Below are 21,494 nucleotides of genomic sequence, written 5' to 3'. Positions count from 1 at the left end.
CCAAGATACCGCACTTGCGCTTATATTCACTTCACTAGGTTTTTTTAACTGTTGTGTCAAGAAGTTTGATTTCCTCAGCATTCACATGGCTATGAAATTAGTCGCTTAAAACTTATACTACATAAATTCGTTTGCTAGCGAAGCGTTACATCGTTTGTCGAGAAGACTGAAGGTTGCGCTCTAAGGAATGGTACTGACTACGCGATAACACTTTGTATTCCGTCATTCATTGCTAAAGCCTTTGTTGTTTCCTATCTACGTTTACTTTTGACGCAAAAAATTTAATCCGTATTGTAAGCTACTCATTATTTGCCTAAATTACATAAGTATTTGACTAAGCGGTAAATATATAGTCAATGGTCAGTTTGGTATAATCTGTGGACATTTAGACGTAACTATTAATTTACAGACATAACTGTAGATACAAGTGACAGCTGAATTAAAATGACATATGACGTTAAGAGTTGACATATTTCACAACTCATATTTTCAAACAGGGAATTTAACAAGTAATTAATTTGATATATAAATATATATATTCCATATAAATTCCAAAAGGTCAGAAAAAATCAAATTTATAAACTAATTTAATTAAAAATTAAATAAAATAAAATATATCTAAATTCAGCGAGGAAATGCTACCAGCGTTAAAGGTATACTGCCACAGGGACCAAACTCTTTAAATTTATTTTGATTTTCCTTTTAATTCTTTTGATTATTACTTTGTAGGTTAAGAAAAATGGAAATACTGTATACTTGATTGATATCAATAAAATCCTAATAAAATATAAATTATTTGATTTAATTAAAATAAAACTTGTAACTACATAATGTAATTACAAAGTGTGGCAGAGATGCTGCGCGAGAAATCTAAATTCTACGTAACTTATACTAAAGTGTCCCACAGTCTTCATTACGACGAGTATGCACAATTTGATACCATGGAACTACTGGTACTAGGGCTATACATAACAAATTTCAAAATATACATGTTAAAGCATTCTCCATCAGGGTTGATGCCGTCAATGTTCAAAATTAGTTCGAGTTTTAAAATATGTATTTTTTATATAGAACAGGGGCCAAGAGGCTTACCTGGTGTTAAGTGATACCGTGGCCCTGAACACACACACAATAACAAGGCTTATAAGTGAAATTAAAAAAAAAAATATGTTTATTATGGAACATAAGATACATGTATCACTTATTCCACGTCATTAAATTTGAATTTGTAGGCATCCCTACTTATCGGCAAAGAAGACAGAGGGTGTAGATGAGTGGGCAGCTTGTTCCACATGCAGTGCCTTAAAAATAATCGAAAGATGAAATTACGACTCAAGCGCAGTAAAATTTGTAGTCAATTCCAATATTTTATAATTTAAATACAGATGATTCGTGTCGCAACAATAGTTCTTACCCTTCGCCAAGATACAATTTTTAATTCATATTGTATACAGTATAATATTTTTCAATTCACTTAAAACTGGACTATGCATAATGCATGTGCCTTGCCGCAAGCGTGCAACAGTACTATTACTTATTCTGTGCCCGTGCTGGATTCCACACGAAAATACTCTAAGTATATTTAACAAAATTACACAAAATCCTTTGTAAATTTAATTCGACCACAATTGCACTCGGTTTAAAGAGATTAAAAGTATTTTACTGTCACTTGTAATCTAACTTGGGTACTAAGACCATATATAATGACAAAATATGACAAATAAGCTTATTAGATTAAACATATTTAATTTGGTAATGAACACAGTTGGCAGCAAAGTATGGAGCTGCAGCCAAAAAGCTACTAACTTTATACCCTTTTAATTAATATCTGACGTTTAATCCGCGGTTTAGAAACCAACTGTTTTAACTATACGTATGTTTCTGCTCAGTTGTGTTGCAGGATATGTTGTGGTTAGAATCGAAATCGAGATGTTCAATCGAATAGCTAGTTATGAAATTGCGTGGCACCTGCGTTTATTATGATTACTAGCCGTTTCGCGCCCGCTTTGCTGAACGAATTAAAATAAATTTTATGTTACATTATTTAATTTTTTTTCATATTTTTATTATTCTTCTTTTTAACTTCCCGCTAAGAAAATTGAAATATTTCGAAAATCGAGTTTTTAACAGATGTTGACGTTTAGAGGTTCTAGGAAGCCTCCCCGAATGTTTCCGCGGTGAAGTCCGTATGGATAAATTTTCATAAAAGTAAAACAGCAATAAAAAATGAAGGAACGTTGGAATTTAATAAATAATCAGCCAGAAAAATTTCGCATCGAATGGTGGTAGTTTCATGTCGATACGATCAGTGGTTTAGGCGTGATTGAGCCTCAAACGAAGACCATTTTCATTATATATATATAGATTATACATTTTTAGTTATTATTATTATATAGGTGTATTTAATCTAATTACCTTTAAAATGTAATAAAATATTCGTTAATATACAAAAAATAAATTAGCATTACTTTATAAAAATAAATAAATAAATAAAATTAAATAATTAACAAAAGGGTACCAACACCGTCACATTATAACATATATAAATAACTTTCCTAATAGATGGACTATGAAAAAAAATCTGAAGTTAACAGTTTTTACTAGCTAAGTTGTTCTCAAAAACAACATGTTTATGATACCTAATGACTTAAAAAATTGCTGTGTCTATAGATGATTTTTAGTAGAGATATAAGACTGTTAAAAATGCGTATCATATTAAAACCTTTAATTAAAAGGATGAAATAAGAATCCCAAATATTTTGAAAACCACATTTCTACAGAACAAATTCATTCGTATGAATTGTGATCAAATACTATTTATAACGATATGTAATGTTTGTTTTTAGGAATTCCAGTAAATATCTATATATTCACAGTCTCGGTAACATAAGACGTGTATCGTTAGAGCCGTGTAATGAAGCGTTTCGCAAATAGCGGCATTCGCGAGCTAGAACATTTTCTGTTTGTTTTCCGTCAATTATTCATTCGACTTGAACCAGTCGACTTTTGTGATGCAATAATTGCAATTATACGACAGTAAAGATATAGGTCCCTTGCGGTAAAAGCTAATGGGAGAACGATTTAGCTTTGTTATCTATGCAACAATCCCTAGATTTTCAGTTATTAATCTGTGCTTTGCAAAAACTTGTTCATATTGGTACACCTTTAAATGATTCTAAATTTAAATTTAGTAACGGTTGTCAGTACAGGGCAGGAGCCTCACCTGATGTTAAGCTAGTGCCTTGCCGGTCTTTTAACTATACGTTATTGGCTAATTTAGTAAGGAGTTAGGAGAACTATTTGCGATAATTTTAACCTTCATTTGTATGATGCATAAGGTAATGCATAGTTATCATGTTCTTTACCTTTTTTCGAAATAAGTAAAAAATGTATAATGAAAAATTTATTAATAAGTATCAATTTAAATCTCATTTTTACTTCTGATTTGTAAAAAAGATAAAACATTGGTTTTTTATCCTTTTTTTCTTACAATAAAATTTAAGAAAGAGAGTGCGACTTAACGTGAATTACAATCTAGCGTATTCATTAATTATGGCTAATAAGTAATTATAATATTATGTTGACTTCATTTTCTACTAAACTAAGGTAATGCTCATTAACCCTGGATTAATACCTGCAGCTGAATTTCATCATCGGACGTCGAGACAGAATAAGAAATTCCACCCGTATCACCTCGACGTCCGCCGTTCCACAACTGAGCGTTTTTCAAGGCAGTTTTTGCCGCGCACAACCACTATGTGGAACCAGCTGCCCACTGAAGTATTTCCGAACCAATTCGACATAGGGTCCTTCAAGAAAAGAGCGTACCTATTCTTAAAAGGCCGGCAACGCACTCGCAAGCCCTCTGGCATTGAGAGTGTCCATGGGCGGCGGTATCACTTAACATCAGGTGAGCCTCCTGCCCGTTTGCCCCCCGTTCTATAAAAAAAAAAAAATTAACAGTCTTTGTGTTCTATAATGCTTTGACACTATGTTCGTGTGTCCAAGATACTGCACTTGCACTTATATTCACAAATTTATGAACTCAAAAGGTTTATTTCACTTTAGGCGTCGCGTTCCTGTTGTATCAAGAAGTTGGATTGCCTCAGCATTCACTTGGCTATGTAGCTCGTTTATGTGAGCTAAGGCAAACCATTTCAAAGTATTTATTTATCAAAATTAAAACAAAAATTATCGCTCCAAATTTAAAAATAAACGAAAAACGATCTTTCAATATTTTTTTTTTAATTTTTCATCCACTAAAATTTAACAGTTGAAAAATCGAAAAATCCCCAAACGTAAATAAATATATCGATTATCGCAAACAAATGGTAAGTAATTAACGCCTAAGCGTGCACTTTAGCGCCAGCTAAGCTAATCTCATAGGTACTGTAATTATGTACACATATAGCCTAGATTCTAGACCGTTTTATCACACTTAATGAGAGGAGCTTGCAAGACGAATCACTTCGCTCCCTCGTACTTAGTTTACTTGTACTGACGTTATTCCTTGATAGCTGACTTGAACTAATCCCTTTTAGTACTGCCAAAATACCAGCTGACGTTCATCCAAATAAGGATAAGGTAAAGTTAAAGTGCAGACACATTTCTGTCTACTTCTAGAAGGCAAAGTTAGTGATTTACATTCAGTGCATGACATATTGGTATGAGATAACCGTTTGCTTACGACGTTCATCTTTTCTGTACATATAGAAAAGTCCTTAAGTTTTAAAAGAACGGTTGGAACGCTATGCTAACATTGAAATGAAGTAACTTAATCATGAAATTAATTAGACAAAAATGATTGCAAATCATTAAAATTACATGCACGTACAATTTAAGTTCTGGCTCTACCATTTTGCAAAAGAAATTACGGGACGGCAGTATAAAGTATCAACATTTGATATTTAAATAACATGATCCTTAATTAAAATACTAATACATAATACAATTATTTTTTTATTAAACTTTATTGTAAACGAGAAGAAGATATAATATCATATTTTCATTATACCTATACTTTGTATTGTAGAACTTTAATTTTATTATAGCAAATTCTGCTAATATACTAATTTAATTAGTTCATTAGTTACTTAGTTAATTCAACTGAAAAGAATTTATCAATTATTGGTTTTATGTATTATAATTATTTACATATTTAAACAATAAATACTTTAAAAAACTGATTTCTTTGTGTTTTGATTATTTTTTTAATGATTTTCATTCATCTGTATTTGACGAGCTATAACTTGTTTTCACCATTTTGAGTATGGACCTAAACTCAAAACCATCGCAGGTAATTTCGCAATAATCTAACGAGCGAACTCCACATTTGTGCTTCCATTCCGATTCGGATATTAACGTGTGGGATTATCGCAAATCGGCTTCAATATGGGAGTGTGCTGTGATACAGGAACGGATTTAAAACTATAGGGCCCTATGACTGGCCTCACAATTATACTATAGTAGCGATTATAAAATTCGTCTACTTTCATAAATTATTGTCACTGCCTAAAAATTACAATTTAACATTATCTATCCAGCATTACTTAAGACTAATAATTAATTTTCCAACAATAATATATTTCCTAACCTAATTTACGCGATGGAGACTCACTGTGGACGCCCTCTGCCCCATCTAGGGGTTTTTATTTAATATATAGGACATTAAGTTCAGTAAAAGTAAGTCAATTTACTAAGAAGAATTTATTATTTAAGAGAATTTATTAAGAGTATATATAAAATTCTTTCTCCTTTACTATCAGCTTATCATACCTTATATGATAAGCTGATAGTAAAGGAGAAATAATTTTTCCATCATCCTAAAGTTAAGGAGAATAAACAAAATAAAAAATGTTGAAATCCGTAAAAAAACCAAACTTACAGATGCACTTGAACAAGCTCTAAGGCTAAAATGGAAATGGGCAGGTCATATTGCTAGAGCGCGGGATAAAAGATGGACACTAGAAATAACAAAATGGACTGGACCTACTGGAAAGAGACGTATAGGACGACCAAGGGAAAGATGGACAGATGACATTGTAGAACTAGCGGGGGAAAACTGGATGGATGTTGCGCAAAACAAAGAAAAATGGAAAAGTATGGAGGAGGCTTTTACCCTAAAAGGGGTCATACAAAAACCAGATATAAAAAAAAATAATAATAAATAAAATCTAACTTAAATTTTGTTAAAACTTACTAACTTAACTAATACTAATAAAATATTAAGAAATATAAACTAACAATTGTTGTATGTATGGATTAAATAAAGCTTTAATAATTAATAATATATAAAATTATAGTAAACGTAAGAAAAAATACTTCGCCAGGAATAATTTAAAGACATAACATTTACGTTTGGTGGTGGTACTGTACTCAATTTATTGCATAATTATTGATTCAAGCTAAACAATTTGATGCCATATTAAAGAAAACGTACCCCTGTAATTAGATATATAAGAGGTTTAGCTTCTGCGTTATTTTTGTTGTTAGCTAATGTATTTTGATTCTCCAACACTAATCTTATAATAATTTAAACTAATTATACGTAATTATTTGATGGCTCCAATAGCAAATAAACAAAGTCCGACCCTGGTGTTTGCCGTAACGACGTGTGCTCTAGCGTCTGATAAACGGGGCATTAGATAAGCTGTTCTTTCAGCTTGGAAATAAGCTTCTGTTGCTAGTCGCCTGTAAATCGTAGAAAAAAGTTTGAAGCTTTATACATTTTCTAGGTATTTTTAGATAACTTTGAATAGATTGAAAGATTAAACGAGAAATCTAAACTTTGATTAGCGTGTTTTTGGAAGCTTTATTAGGCGAGGACGTCGCATAGCTTAAAGGTTCCACAGAATCGTCTCCTTAATATATACGTACTTTAAATAGGACTAACATTATAGAACTATAATCTGTTATAATATAAATAAATTGTACCTATTATTAGTTTTTTTTTTAATTTTAACTTTCATACCTAGTTTTGTTATATATAAATATAGCGTCGCGAATTAAAATACTCATTATATAAGATAAGAATTCTTTGCACCAACAACTGGTTTGTTCATACCTTTTTTAAGTCGTTAATTATTTTTCTAAGATAAGCGTAAGATAAGATGTGGATTTTTCTATTCCCAAGTTTAAATATTGTATTCCATGAAATAAAAACATTATAGATACATTATTTTTTCGTAGTTTTGATGTGCGTGGACGCAGTTTCAACAAAGCCTTACATTGGAGTGACCCGCTGGCCTTCGGGAAGCGAGCCTACTTCGTGACGATGTCCAGGCCCTCATCCCTAAACGTGGAGGCTGTCCAGCTGGATGATGAGGGTATTTACAGGTGTAGGGTCGATTTTAAGAACTCACCTACAAGGAATTTTCAGATACGACTCAATGTTGTCGGTAAGTTTCAAAAATAAGAAAAAATTATTTTTAACAAGTAAACTTAATATCCAATAGGTGTATTAAGATAATTTCAAGCTAATACTTGTTATTTATTATAGTGTATTTTTATACCTATATCTCATTTGATATAAAAAGATGACGCTACAACCTTTTAAGGTCTGGGCCTCAGATTTCTGTACCTGTCTGTGCCTTCTGTGTCTGATACACACCGTCAAATTTTTGGGGTCCAGTGCACAGCCAGGGTTCGAACCTACGACCTCAGGGATGAGAGACGCACGCCGAAGCCACTAGGCCAACACTGCTCTCAATGATAGCCCATTACGGGACTTTTATAATAGACAATTGGAAGTATGAGTTGAGCCACAGACAATTAATAGACTGATACAATAATGGAGAGAGTAGTGTTGGCCTAGAGGTCGGCGTTCAGAAAACGTCGTAAGGAAACCCAAAAAGTCGACGGCGTGTGTCAGGCACAGGAGGCTGATCACCTACTTGCCTATAAGATTGACAAATGATCATGAAACAGATACAGAAATCTGAGGCCCAGACGCCATTGATTTTTTTAATGGGCTATATATCATACGATTTCACTTATACAAGTGCTGCACATTTAAATAAAATTTCAGAGAGACCTGTCAACCGTCCAAACAGCGAAGTAAATGACGTAATAAAATCGAGTTTATATTCGTTTTATTTATATTTCAAGTACCACCACATCAGTTGCTGCTGTACGACGAAGCCGGTCGAGATGTGGCAGGTGTCGTTGGGCCCTTAGAAGAAGGTGGTAACTTTACGTTACTCTGCGAACTTAGAGGTGGTAAGTAGCGTTACCTCTTCTGAAGTTAATAATAATAATTCACTGGTGCTTCAGCCCAGAATAGGTCTTTGCTTAGACTGTATCTGTTTTTATGAACATTTTTCTTATATACGTATAGACAAACAGTATACCCTATTGGCAGGGGACATAATATACTAATACTAGCTGCCCCCGCGAACTTCGTTTCTCCTTAATGTGATTTTACTTAGCCTACCTTTTTAGTACAAACCAACATGGCACATTTTGCTATGCTACCCCAGAGACTGTTCGGTTTTCCGGAATGAAAACTTTTTAGGTTTATCAGTGAATTTTCTCTATAGAAACCTCAAGTTCAATCAATAAGTTTTCATTAACAAATACAAAATAGGAGTTGATCGTAGAGGGGGGAAATTGAGTATGTATTTTTTAACGCCACATAATAAAATAAATATGTTTTTTTGCGGTGGTCACTGGATATATACGTATAGATAGTAGCCGATTCTCAGACTTACTGAAGATGCATAAAAAATTTCATAAGAAGCGGTCAAGCCGTTTCGGAGGAGTTTGGGAACGAACATTGTGACACGAGAATTTTATATACATATTAGAGACGATATATATATAGTACAACTATAAGCCTCCGGGCAATGCGTGGCGGTTTCCATTTTATTTTAAGTGTTTACCAGCCTGCCTACCCTCTGTCGTATGAAAAAGATCAGAATTTCACAATGTTTATCTTCACCGTATGAACAAATGTTAATTACGCTCAAATAAAACAAAAAATCTATTGGTGGTACGCTATTTGAACACACGAAATTGGGGGAGATTTGCTAAACCACATCAATAATTACTGTTTATTTATACGTAAACCCCAGTCTTAATTTACATTATTATGATACATAATTTACGTCTTAAATAATGTACATATTATTTATCTTGTAAGCATGATAAAAACATTCTCGAATAATAAATTTCTTTACAACGGAGACGGAACGAACGTCAAAGTTATTATCATTACATTAGGCTGGGGAACATTAAAATAATTTTACAGTCCATTTCCTCTTTCTTTCCCCCAAATTCATAATCCTAAAGAAACAATAACATCAATCAAACAGAAAAAATACTTCAAAGGAATCATAACTTTACCGTGTGCACACAAGGTCGTGAATCACATAAATAACAAAGATGCGAAGAATATGATATCGCTCAAACAGACAGGACAATAGGTACACTTGAAGTTGAAATAGAAGCGGAAATAGGTAGAAACAAACTATTAACGTTACAAATGGTACTTCTGTTACAACGGAGGGCATTTATCAAAACGTTTCAAGCGAATTTCAACCTTATCCGCGTTGATTTGCCAAAATAATGTTTACGTAAACATTGATGGAGGGAAATCTCAATTTCTATGAAAAATAACAGGTAAGACAGGGAATTTATTACAGCTGTATCTTTCAGATTATTCAAGCTATAGACGACTCATTCATAAGGATTATAATGACATTATTATTGTATCACCTAATTATTAAGTATTACGCACCTATACACGACATTGACTAATAACAACTCTTTAGTCTCACACTCCTTTCATTCTACAATAACTTACAATGTATGTATTGTTGTTTGGTGTATATATTAAAAGCTGTTATTTAAAAAATGGGCTTGCCAACGCGCATTTCAATAAAATTTTACATCTAGAAACAAACAAAAATAACAATAAAAATTAATTGTACTTCCTTTAACAGGCACACAGTATTATTTATACTTAATAACCCATTATTCTTTTTTTTAAACTTTAGATATCTGAATTAACAAAGCCAGGAAAGTATAACTTATGGTAAGTTTTGGAGAAACGTTGGCGAAAGTATAGGAGAGGTGGAAGGGGTCAATTTCAAGAGAAAATTTATTACTTATACATCCTTGGAATAGTTAGTTAAAGTTATAGTAAAGTCTGTGTTCAGCAATCATTTCCGTAGCCCTTGACTGCTACGACGTAGCAGAGCTGTACCATTTTTGTATGCAATGTCCATCTAGTGGTAATTAAAATGTCTCTCAATACACGTAGCACTAATGTTGCGATCTCTGAATTACTGGGGTTATATTTTATAGTTATTATAGAGTGATAATGATAAATGATAAATGATTTATTTCTGTAAGTAGGTTTTTACAAACACTTTTACACGTCAAACATTTTTTTTTTTTAAACTAGATGAGATCGACGTTTCCTATCTGACTACTCTGAGAAGAAACGCCGAAACAAACTCAGAGGTCACAGTCTCTTTTAAAGTCCTGACATAACTAACAAGATTATGTGAAGACCATGTAGATTGTTGTCTGAAATGGTCTTTTGAGGAAAGAACCACACGGATTGAGTGGACCTGTCAAGTCCAAAGACAAGACATTTGGGTAGGCCGCAAAAATTACTCAAACTGTCAGACTATGACTAAAACTGAGAAAAGGATTCAATAAATAAAAAACAATGATCCACGTAGTCTTCACATTCACAATAATACAAAATTGTATAAATAATACTTTACAAAGTAAATATTCATTTAATTGTACATAGAGTATGTAAAAAGGTATTTAAATCAACATTAATTGTGCAAATTTATTGGAGCAGCTCAATCCCAAGCCTTTTTGTCCTCAATATAGTCTTTGACAGTATTAAACGCTTTCTGACAAAGTTTCCGCTTTATACTATTTTTGAATTTATTAAGGCTTAGTTCTTGAATGTGGCTATGTAGTTTATTATAAATACGTATACATTGGCATCTAAACGAACCACTTATTTTTTTAAGCCTGGTTGTAGGGACAACAAATTTGTGTTTGTTTCTAGAATTCACGTTATGGACGTCACTGAATTTTTTAAACAAATTGATATTTTTATGAACATACAAAAGATTTTCATAGATATACTGAGAAGGCACAGTCATTATATTAATTTCTTTAAATTTATCTCTGAGGGAGTGTCTGGGACTTAATTTGTAAATTGAACGAATAGCCCTTTTTTGTAAAACAAAAATTGTCTGAATATCGGCGGCATTTCCCCACAACAGAATACCGTACGACATCACACTATGAAAATAACTAAAGTAAACTAAACGGGCTGTCTCTAAAAAAGTTAAATCATGAATTTTCCTAACGGCGTATGCTGCAGCGCTAAGCTTTTTCGACAATTTATCTATATGGGGGCCCCATTGAAGTTTGGCATCCAAAGTTATGCCCAAGAACACTGTGGTATCTTCAGGAATCAACTCTTCGCCCTTTATGAGAACACTAGTTTTTACTTGTCTAACATGAGGTATAGTAAACTTAATACACTTAGTTTTTTTCTCGTTAAGAAGTAGGTTATTAACATTAAACCAGTTAACTACTTTTGCGAGGGCGCTATTTATATTGTCAGTAACCAGCTGCTGACGTTTGAGTTTAAATAAAAGTGAAGTGTCATCTGCAAACAACACTATATCAAGATTATCCTTTATGAGGTAAGGCAAGTCATTAATATAAATAAGAAACAAAAACGGGCCCAGAATAGAGCCCTGGGGGACACCCATTGTTACTATGGATCCGGGTGATCTTTTCCCGTTAACATCAACTCTTTGAATCCTATCACTTAAGTAAGAAGTGAGGAGATCCAGAGAGGCGTTCCGGATTCCGTAGTGATGCAGTTTCCTGATTAATGTTTCATGAAGAACGCAGTCGAATGCCTTGGACAAATCACAAAAGATGCCCAAAACATCGCATTTATCCTCCCATGCATTATAAACATGGCCTAAAAGTTCAACACCGGCATCAGTGGTCGAACGACCCCTTGTAAAACCAAACTGTTTGTTATGTAATAATTTATGTTTATTAAAAAATCTTTGCAGTTGATCTAAAATAACCCTTTCAAAAATTTTACTAAAGGTAGGTAGCACAGAAATAGGTCTATAATTAGTAGGGTCAGATGCACTACCCGATTTAAATAACGGTATTATTCTACTATATTTCATAAGATCAGGAAACTCACCACGGTCAATACAGTTGTTAAAAATAACAGCTAGAGTAGGTGCTACAATGTTTATAATTGATTTAGCAACGTCCACAGAATTACCCCACAGATCAGCAGTCTTTTTAATATTTAACGTGTGAACGGTTTTAATTATGTCTCTACAAGTAACATATTGGAAATTAAACTCAGACTCACAAACAGGAACGTTTTCTTTAAGTAAAGACTCTGCAGCAGTGGGTGATGACCTTAGAGATTTAGTAGTTGACGCGGGAATCTCTGCGAAGAACTTTTCAAAGGCCGCGGCGACTTGGGAATCTGATTTAATTATATCGTCATCAATAGCAAGGCTGTAGTCACTACTTCGGTTGCTCGACCTTCCTGTTTCGCTATTAATGATATTCCATGTCATTTTAATTACATTACTACTATTCTTAATTTTTGTACTCAAGTAACGTGACTTGGCCATACAACAAACTTTTTTAAATAATTTAGAATAATTCTTAACATATAAATTAAATTCAGTGCAATACACTAAAATAAAAATAAATTCAGTTCAATGCAGTGTTAATACACGTCCGTTCATCATACAACTCATAAAGTCGTTTTCTACTTTTATGTATACCAAAGGTGGCCCAGTCACTGAAGCAGGTGTTATTATTAACCGAGAATGCCTTTGGAATGAAAGTGTTATCAAATTGTGTGCAATACATATTAAAAAAATCATTATATTGTTCATTAGGGTCATCATTAGTTGACAAAAGTGGTAATTTACTTAACAGTTTAGTTTTAAATGATTCCAAACGATTAGCTGTTTTTGGATTAACAGTGATATCTTTTTTAGTATTTTTTTTGATTAGATTTGGAATAGTAATCAATTGTCCGCAATGATCTGAGTCTATTAAATTAATAATTTCTTTGTGGGTTGGTATAATATTTGTATAAATGTTATCTAGGCATGTGGCACTAGTTGGAGTTATTCTAGTGGGCTCCAAAAATTGGTTGGCAAGGTTGTATGACTGAAACAAACTTATAATTTTTGTGCTTGACCCAGAATTTTCTAACAAATTAACATTAAAATCACCACAAGTGATGATAGACTTGTAAGAATTACAGATTTTGTGCAATACTTCATCCATAACCTTTTCAAAACAATCATACAATCCTGAAGGAGGCCTGTACACGCTTAATATAATGAACTGCTCCAATTCTATACAGGCTAATTCAATTGTCCGCTCAACAGATAGGCTCACAATATCCTTACGATCTTTAAATTTAAGTTGTTTATTTACTAAAATTAATGAGCCACCGTGTATAGCATTTACTCTGCTGAACGAACTACCAACCTGGTGATTGCTAAAATTGAACATGAACTGGTGGCTTTTAAGCCAATGTTCTGTCAAACAAAGAATGTCTATATCGTTACAATTTAGGAATAATTCTACTTCTAAATCTTTGTTCAAAAAACCTTGAATATTTTGATGCACCAGGTTGATACTATTTAAATTTTTTGCACTTTTAGTTGATTTTACCTTCCTTACATTTTGGCAAGAGGTTGCCTCTTTTGTCCCAATTTCTAATTTAAATGAAAATCAATGTCATTAATAATTGTCGCCAAATTATTGGCAGAATTGTTTAAAATATCATTGCGTTGCATTTCTTTAAAATTATATGCTAATAATTTAGCAATTTTTTTTTTTATTTTATATGAGAGATACAATGTATCTTTGGTCAGAGTAAACCGTAACAGAGTACCGTGCTGAACCCTTTTGAAAACATGCAGTATGGAATATTGCAGATATTCTACGTATAACTTCACACATTTAACAAATACATTTACCAAATTTTTTTATTATATAGAACAGGGACAAACGGGCAGGGCAACTGACATTACTAAAAGGCTCGCAAGTGCGTTGCCGGCCGTTTAAGAATTGGAACGTTCTTTCCTTGAAGGACTCTTAGTCGAATTGGTTCGGAAATACATCGGTGGCTGGATTCAATTAGTGGAGTTGCGCGGCAAAAACTGCCTTATAAAACGCTCAGTTGAGGAACGACGGTTATTAATATTGTGATGAATAATCCATATTTTTAGTAAATTCATTCGCATAATAAGCGGCGTGTGCACGGCTGGATATTCTTAATATATTAGAAATATATGTTGTGGGATGTTTTTAAAAATATTTTTGTAATTGGCCCAATCTTTTTTTCGTAATAATCATGATACAAATAGATTAGGTTATACATAATTTTTTTATTTTAATTTAAACTACGACAGTAGAAAAACAAACTGAATTGAGTGCTTGAAAACTTTGTACATAGTTCGGAACTTTAAATTCGAGATGAGAAATATTTTGTCGCTCGACTGCGGACTTGCGTTATGAGTTTTTTCCTGTGATGAATAAAAGATATGTGTCTCTGAAGATTTAAAAGCAGAAATTTTAATGAAAAGACCCATATCTAATTATATGGGTATGGTATGGGTAATCATAGCAGTAAAATGTTATCGTTTAATCCATTTTCATGTTTATAAAACTAAAATGATATTTTTATTTATCTATTAAAAGCCACGCCAACAAGGCCACACAACTAAAAACAGGTTGGTTAAGTAAGTTATAAATTTTGCAGCCAATGTGTGCGATAATAGGTGCGGACGGCGTGCACAAACATAATGCTTATAACATATCAATGTTTACAATCATTAAGTCTACAAAGAAACATTACTATACCCGTGTACAAAACAAAAGACCTCAAATTACAAAACATAGCAAAAATACGGATGGGCGGTCCGAGAATGGATCGAGATTGTTGAGGCCCTGCAGATTGCACAGTCTAGCCATTCTGCTAAATGGAGCGTGGGTGGGTCTATTGGAAGAAAGGATCTGCCCTGCGATTCTGTAACTTACTTTTCAAACTCACACAGCGGTTTTCGCATCGGCGGTCGCTCTCAAATCAGTCGTGAAGCAGTCATTTTATGATTTGGTATTCTGATAAACAATAAACTACAAGCTCCTACCTTTTCAGAATGCCAAATCATAAAATGACTGTTTCACAACTGATTTGAGAGCGACCGCCAATGCGAAAACCGCTGTGTGAGTTCAAAAAGCGAGTTACAGAATCGCAGGGCTGGTTAAAAACGATATAAATATTATTATAAAAGAAATAAGCCTAAATGCCGTAAGAGATGTGAAACAATGGATTCATAGGTAAAAAGATTTAGCTGGACTGATCAGTTAGGTTAAATTCCATTTACAGTTTCCAAAATGATGATGGGTACTCGTTTCTATTCAAACCAACCTACTTCATTCCTTACCTAATTGCAGTATTTCTTATTAAACGGGACCTTTCTTCTCGTCTTCACATTGTTCTTTTCCTTATAGCACGGCCTTTCCGCACCATAAATTTTGAGTAAAATTAAGTTTAATATCACATAAAATATATAACGTACCGCCAAATGTATATTATGACTAATCAGCATTTGTCGAAAATTTTAATTAAATCGAAAAAGCTCATACGCATATTTTAGATTGTGGCAATAATAAGTTATTCCGTATGTTTCGTTAGGGGACCGCAAACCGCTGACGTCGGTGTAAAATTTAACGAGATGGCGTAAATATCCGTTATAGACTGAGAGTTACCGGTTAACCGGTTAAATTTGGATGTCTCCTAATCACGGTAAAACGGGTGGATTGATTTATGACGATTTTTTACAATTTCTGTATAAAGTCCCGAATCTAACCAATGGAGCGTGGGCTGAACAAATTTATGCTTAGATCAACTTTATAGGCAACAATCCGGTAATTAAGTCTGTTACTGAAATGTCGTAAGTTAAGACTTAGCGTTGAGTATGACCCAGTATATCTTTGACTTGCGAAAGTTTTTTTTTTATAGAACAGGGGCAAACGGGCAGGAGGCTCACCTGATTAAGTAATACCACCACCCATGCCATGGACACTCAATGCCAGAGGGCTCGCGAGTGCGTTTCCGGCCTTTTAAAAAGCGTCCTCTTTCCATGAAGGACCTTAAATCGAATTGGTTGGAAACACTTACTTGAATATTACTCTGAGTGTAACATTGTCGTTCTCAAGTTGAAATCAACTTCGATGTATGATTATGCTTCGTTATGCGAGCTGGTGTTAATTGCGATCTTAGAAAAATTACAATTTATGTATTATACAGGTGAAACTCGGAGGTTATGGGTTGAATTTCGCCTTTACACAAATGTATTCTTATTCCTATTATTTCAATTAACGTTTTGCGACATGATAAATAGAATCTGGTGAATAAAGAGCGTCTACCTCTCGGCCTATTTTAATAAACTCTCTAAATACCTTTGCATGATGTACAAATAGTTTTATTTATTTAACTAATTTGGAAAACCAACGACTTAGAGGCAATTTTCTATCCTAACAAAATTATAGCGATAAAATTTATTAATATTAAGGCGAGATCTCCAATAATACTATAAATAATTTTTATGTTTAAACTGAACATGAATAAACATCTCTAAGACTATAGGTCCAACGTTATGCTAAGCTTATTTCTTTTGATGATATCTTTATGGAGTTCGGCAAGATTTTTCCAACAAAAGGCTTAAAGAAATCTCGTTTCAAGGTTGTGTTATTCCCACCATTGTGCAAAAGGCTCAGAGAAGATTGTTCTTATCTTTTTGTTTTCATGGATTTCATTCAGTTTCCTAAATATTATTATAAATTTTTTTTTATATTTTCACGCTTTTTCTAATTTAATAAATATTGTTAAATGTACCCATATATATTACCTTCCTTCCTTCCTACCTTCTAGTATTTTTACCTGAAATGTTAAAAAGTATATTTTGTATTTTATATTTTGGTGTGTCTGAATATCTATGTATATTGTATATGTTTTAGTGCTCTAAATATATCTAAAAATGATAAAGAAATATAAAAAACTTCGAATTAGCTTGTAAAATATTTAGGAAAATAGTAAAAATAAATGAAATCTTTGGTAATAGAAAAAAAACCGATTTATTATTTCAATTATCTAAAATAAATAATAATGTAAAATGCACTTTCCGGTAAAGTTTTCTCTTTTAAACGTAATAAAAAAACATATTAAAAATATGATTCACCTTGGATCCGGTACGAGTATATTTACCTAAGCGTCATTAAAACTTTAAAAATAAAAAATTACACTGCATCAAATCAGGAATTAGTAATAATAACAAAAATAGTAATATATAGTTATAATAATAACAAAACAAAGTCTATCTAAAGTAGGCATTTAGTATGCCTATATATGTATGTATGGTTATTTTATAACATAAAAGTAATATTCTGTTACTTTGAAAATATCGAGGTAAAGTTAAAACTCGGTGCCGATGCAATATACCGTCTCGTTATGAGAAGTGCCCAACTTTTAACTGAAGACCTTCACGCAGCACGTTCAGTACTTTCATACTTTATTCAAACACTTTAAGATATCGCTGATGGAATTATTGATTTGAATTCAGGTGAATTCTTTGGTACAGCTTCGGTAACTTGTTGAGAATACATATATTCTTTATGGCTAGGAGTGCTCTTGTTGGCTTGGAATGTTTGAGGCTTATGTACAAACCAATATTATACATTTTTTGTGGTTTTTATTTAAGTAGTTGTTATCCAGTAGCAGAATTGTTTCGGGTTTCTCCATATAGTTTAATATAGAGCCATGGAGTTTTGAATTCAGAACGTTAAAGTTCCAAATTCAAATTAAATACTTTTTAATCGATTTTTGGAGTATTGTAAACCTCCTTTAGTGTTGCAAGTTGTATAAAAGTATATAAATCCTTCATCTTCACGCAGCGTGTAGCTCTCAGGATTTTTGCCTAAAGTCGTAATTAAGTATATACCCAGATCATAAAATTAATGAAATGGTTGTATTTTTTGAGCAATGATTCAAAAACGCAAATGGGCAGTTAATAGTAATATTTGCGACGGTAAAGTTGCCTTAAACCATTGTTGTTCTAGGTAGTAGGTTCCTGATTATGTAATATAAACAAAACAAGACTATGGGGGCACGGCAGTGCACCCGTGAAGTCGAGCAAAAAAGCGGCACGGCCGTACCATGCTTTTCTCGAAGCAGTTCAGGCTTCGAGGATATAGGGGGTCGAAAATCCCCCTATAACTTTGTTATAGATAAAATTAGTAGCCAATATATATTTATTGACTTGGCAATCGCACTTAGCAACATAATTTGTTAGTGCATTTGTTTACATTCTCATTATGTTTCCATGTGATGGCTAATTCAATGTATTTATTATAAATATAAAAGATTTGTATTATTGATATGGTCAGTATGTTGATAGGTTAGCTTATTGCGTAATAACTTAAGACAGTTGGTCCCTTAAGTAGGGACTGAATAAATTCTCCGACTTGGTATTACATGGATATCATAACTTTTACAAGAACTGCTACGAGACTTGTTTTTTTTTAAGTTATGTTTTTTCTGGCATTAATCTTAGAGTTTCAATCCTTAGGCCGCCCTCAACCAACACTATCCTGGCTCATCAATAACACACCCGTTGATGACCACATTATCCTGAAAAATGATGGCAAAGTTATAATCAGTAAAATCAGCGTAAGTGGCGCTGAAAGAAGCTGGCTGAATAGCACAGTGAGATGTCAGGCGACGAACACAGCGCTGTTGAGTCCACACGAACGCACCGCTAGGGTGGAAATGAATTGTAAGTTTCGTTATTAAGCAAACGTGATGGGATCGCTATGGCTGTAATAAATGGTCCGGTTTATATATAAGTTTATCAAAGTAGCAATACTATTTTAAAAATATGCGTCAAGTATTCTAAATAGAGCTTTTGTAGATACATGTAATCAAGGTGTGAAAAATCTCACTCTGATGTTTTCTAGAAATAGTTGAGGGTCATACAATTTACATTGGTTTAATAAGTTGTCAAAAATTCAAACATATATGTGGTCACAATATCGTCTAGTATATTTCGATTGATTTAATTATCAGTCTCAAAATCAGCAGATATTATGATTGATGACTTAAGTAGGTGAATTTTTAAAAGTTTTCTATTCAACTTTAAACGAGTAAAATTTAAACTTTCAAAGGAGTTTCATACAATTAAAAGTTTTTGCTTATAGTATAAGATCCCGCTATACAACGACCTTCACCGAGATGCTTATTTAATGAAACTTATTTTATATTTAATTTAATATGTCAATAAATATAATCCATATGGGTTGCCTAGCAAATTTCAGTCCAGAGTATGTTTAGTTAATATTTAAAAAAAATATATTTTTTTTATAATTTGCATGTAGTACATTTTTCTAATTTTTTTCAATCAATATTTTTAATCAGGGTAATATTATATATGTATCACTATAACTTTCTTTTTTACTAAAGATGTATATATACTTTAGTGTCACATAAAAAATATACACATAAATAATTAATTGATTAAAAACAACCTAACTTTTGCATATTCTATGGGCTTCATACTTTCGATTGGTATAGAATTTATCTAATAATCATACCGGTGAAATGTTTAAAAAAATATTTTTTTTTTAAATTACTTAAAATACTCTGGACTGAAATTTGCTAGGCAACCCATATGGATTATATTTATTGACATATTAAATTATATATAAAATAAGTTTCATTAAATAAGCATCTCGGTGAAGGTCGTTGTATAGCGGGATCTTAGACCATTAGAACAAAATCAATTCTACACTGTATACTATTGATTGATGCTTGATACCGTTGCAAAATTTCTGATATTCGACGAACTCGGGAAGCAGCATAAGAACTTTGGTAATCGTAAACTTATTCCTAGTGCGACCAACATCAGTATCAATAATAGAGAAGCCTGGCCAGCTATCTGCGGATTCTGAAGTTACACTGGTCTGCATCACACATGGCAGTAGACCACCAGCCCAGGTCACATGGTATCGAGAGAACAGGAAATATACTAGAGGAAAGGTATGTTAAATAAAGGTATTCTTAAACATGTCATTTGAATAATACAACTTCTGTTTTGATATCAACGTCGTTATCTTACCCTACTTCTATAATTAAGCAAGTTAAGTTTCAGGCAATTAATAATTATATTTTTGACTATTTGCAGTGATTAATCTGCAATAAAAATAGAATTAAGATAGCTTATTTTATTCATAGAATTTCTGGATGTGCAACAAAGTAGTTTTTAGATTGAATTGATAGATTTAAATCGGCAGACAATATTTCCGGCCATCAAATAATCCATTATTGAATAGCATGCAAATTCGGTTACAAATAGCATTTGTTTTAAATTTCTATTTGTAACAGTTTATTAAATTAACCGTTATTATTTAGGCGCAGATCGAATGGCGAACTTCTACTTAGCTTCGATTAACTTTTTTTTATGATACATATATAATAGTACCCTGATTAAAAATATTGATTGAAAAAAATAAAAAAATTCACTACATGCAAATTATAAAAAAATATATTTTTTTTAATATTAATTAAACATACTCTGGACTGAAATTTGCTAGGCAACCCATATGGATTATATTTATTGACATATTAAATTAAATATAAAATACGTTTCATTAAATAGGAATCTCGGTGAAGGTCGTTGTATATCGGGATCTTATACTACTTGTATTTACATTCAACAGCACAGCGAGTATATCAACGACACGTCAACTGTTAGTAAACTCAGCATGTTACCGCAACCAGAAGATGATGGTACAACGATAAGGTGTCGAGCCGATAATCCGATACTCAGAGTCGCTTTGGAGGACTCGTTTAAAATGGGTGTTGTTTGTGAGTATTATATCGAAAAAACAGGGCTGTTTAATACAATTCATTTGTTGGTATGTCTACACTTGTATAATAATTTTTACAATGAAATAAAGTTTACGTAAAAACACCCATTTAACATAACAAAATCATTAAATAGATTTGGAGGTTATTTGCTATAAAACAAATTTGATACATTTAATAAATACATAATTACAGATTTAGACGATTCTACTGATGATATTGTCATTGGCTTTGCAAGTAATCAATTGTTTCAGGTTACAGTTTATATGATACTCATATGTATGATCAAGCACAATACTTATCAGTAATAATAGTATATACTTTATAAGACATTCGCAAATGTCGAATGCCTCCTATAAAAACTAAGATGTTTGTTAACATTAAATTGCAAAAGCCCGTTCTAAATATAAATAAAACGAATCAACATAAAATAAGCGTAATGTAGCAAAACAACAATTCGACTACGTGAGATCTCTCAGATAGAAAAACTAATTTTCCGACTTTTATCTAAATATCCTCGATT

General features: G+C 32.6%; 1 protein-coding gene across 2 annotated transcripts in view; it reads left to right on the top strand.

Annotated features, from left to right (window-relative positions):
* Positions 1-21,494, top strand: part of LOC125053982 (B-cell receptor CD22-like) — a 106,426-nt gene that overhangs the window by 58,063 nt on the left and 26,869 nt on the right. For both annotated transcript variants that reach the window (XM_047655627.1, XM_047655626.1), the window contains exons 4-8: positions 7,189-7,397; positions 8,107-8,217; positions 18,678-18,884; positions 19,998-20,143; positions 20,824-20,971. In XM_047655627.1, the coding sequence (XP_047511583.1) occupies positions 7,189-7,397; positions 8,107-8,217; positions 18,678-18,884; positions 19,998-20,143; positions 20,824-20,971 (821 nt within the window). The remainder of the gene's footprint in view (positions 1-7,188; positions 7,398-8,106; positions 8,218-18,677; positions 18,885-19,997; positions 20,144-20,823; positions 20,972-21,494) is intronic.

Source organism: Pieris napi, chromosome 11, assembly GCF_905475465.1.
Source record: "Pieris napi chromosome 11, ilPieNapi1.2, whole genome shotgun sequence".
Taxonomy (NCBI): Eukaryota; Metazoa; Arthropoda; class Insecta; order Lepidoptera; family Pieridae; genus Pieris; species Pieris napi.
Note: the sequence above shows the minus strand (reverse complement) of the source record. Positions and strands in the feature narration are given on the sequence as shown.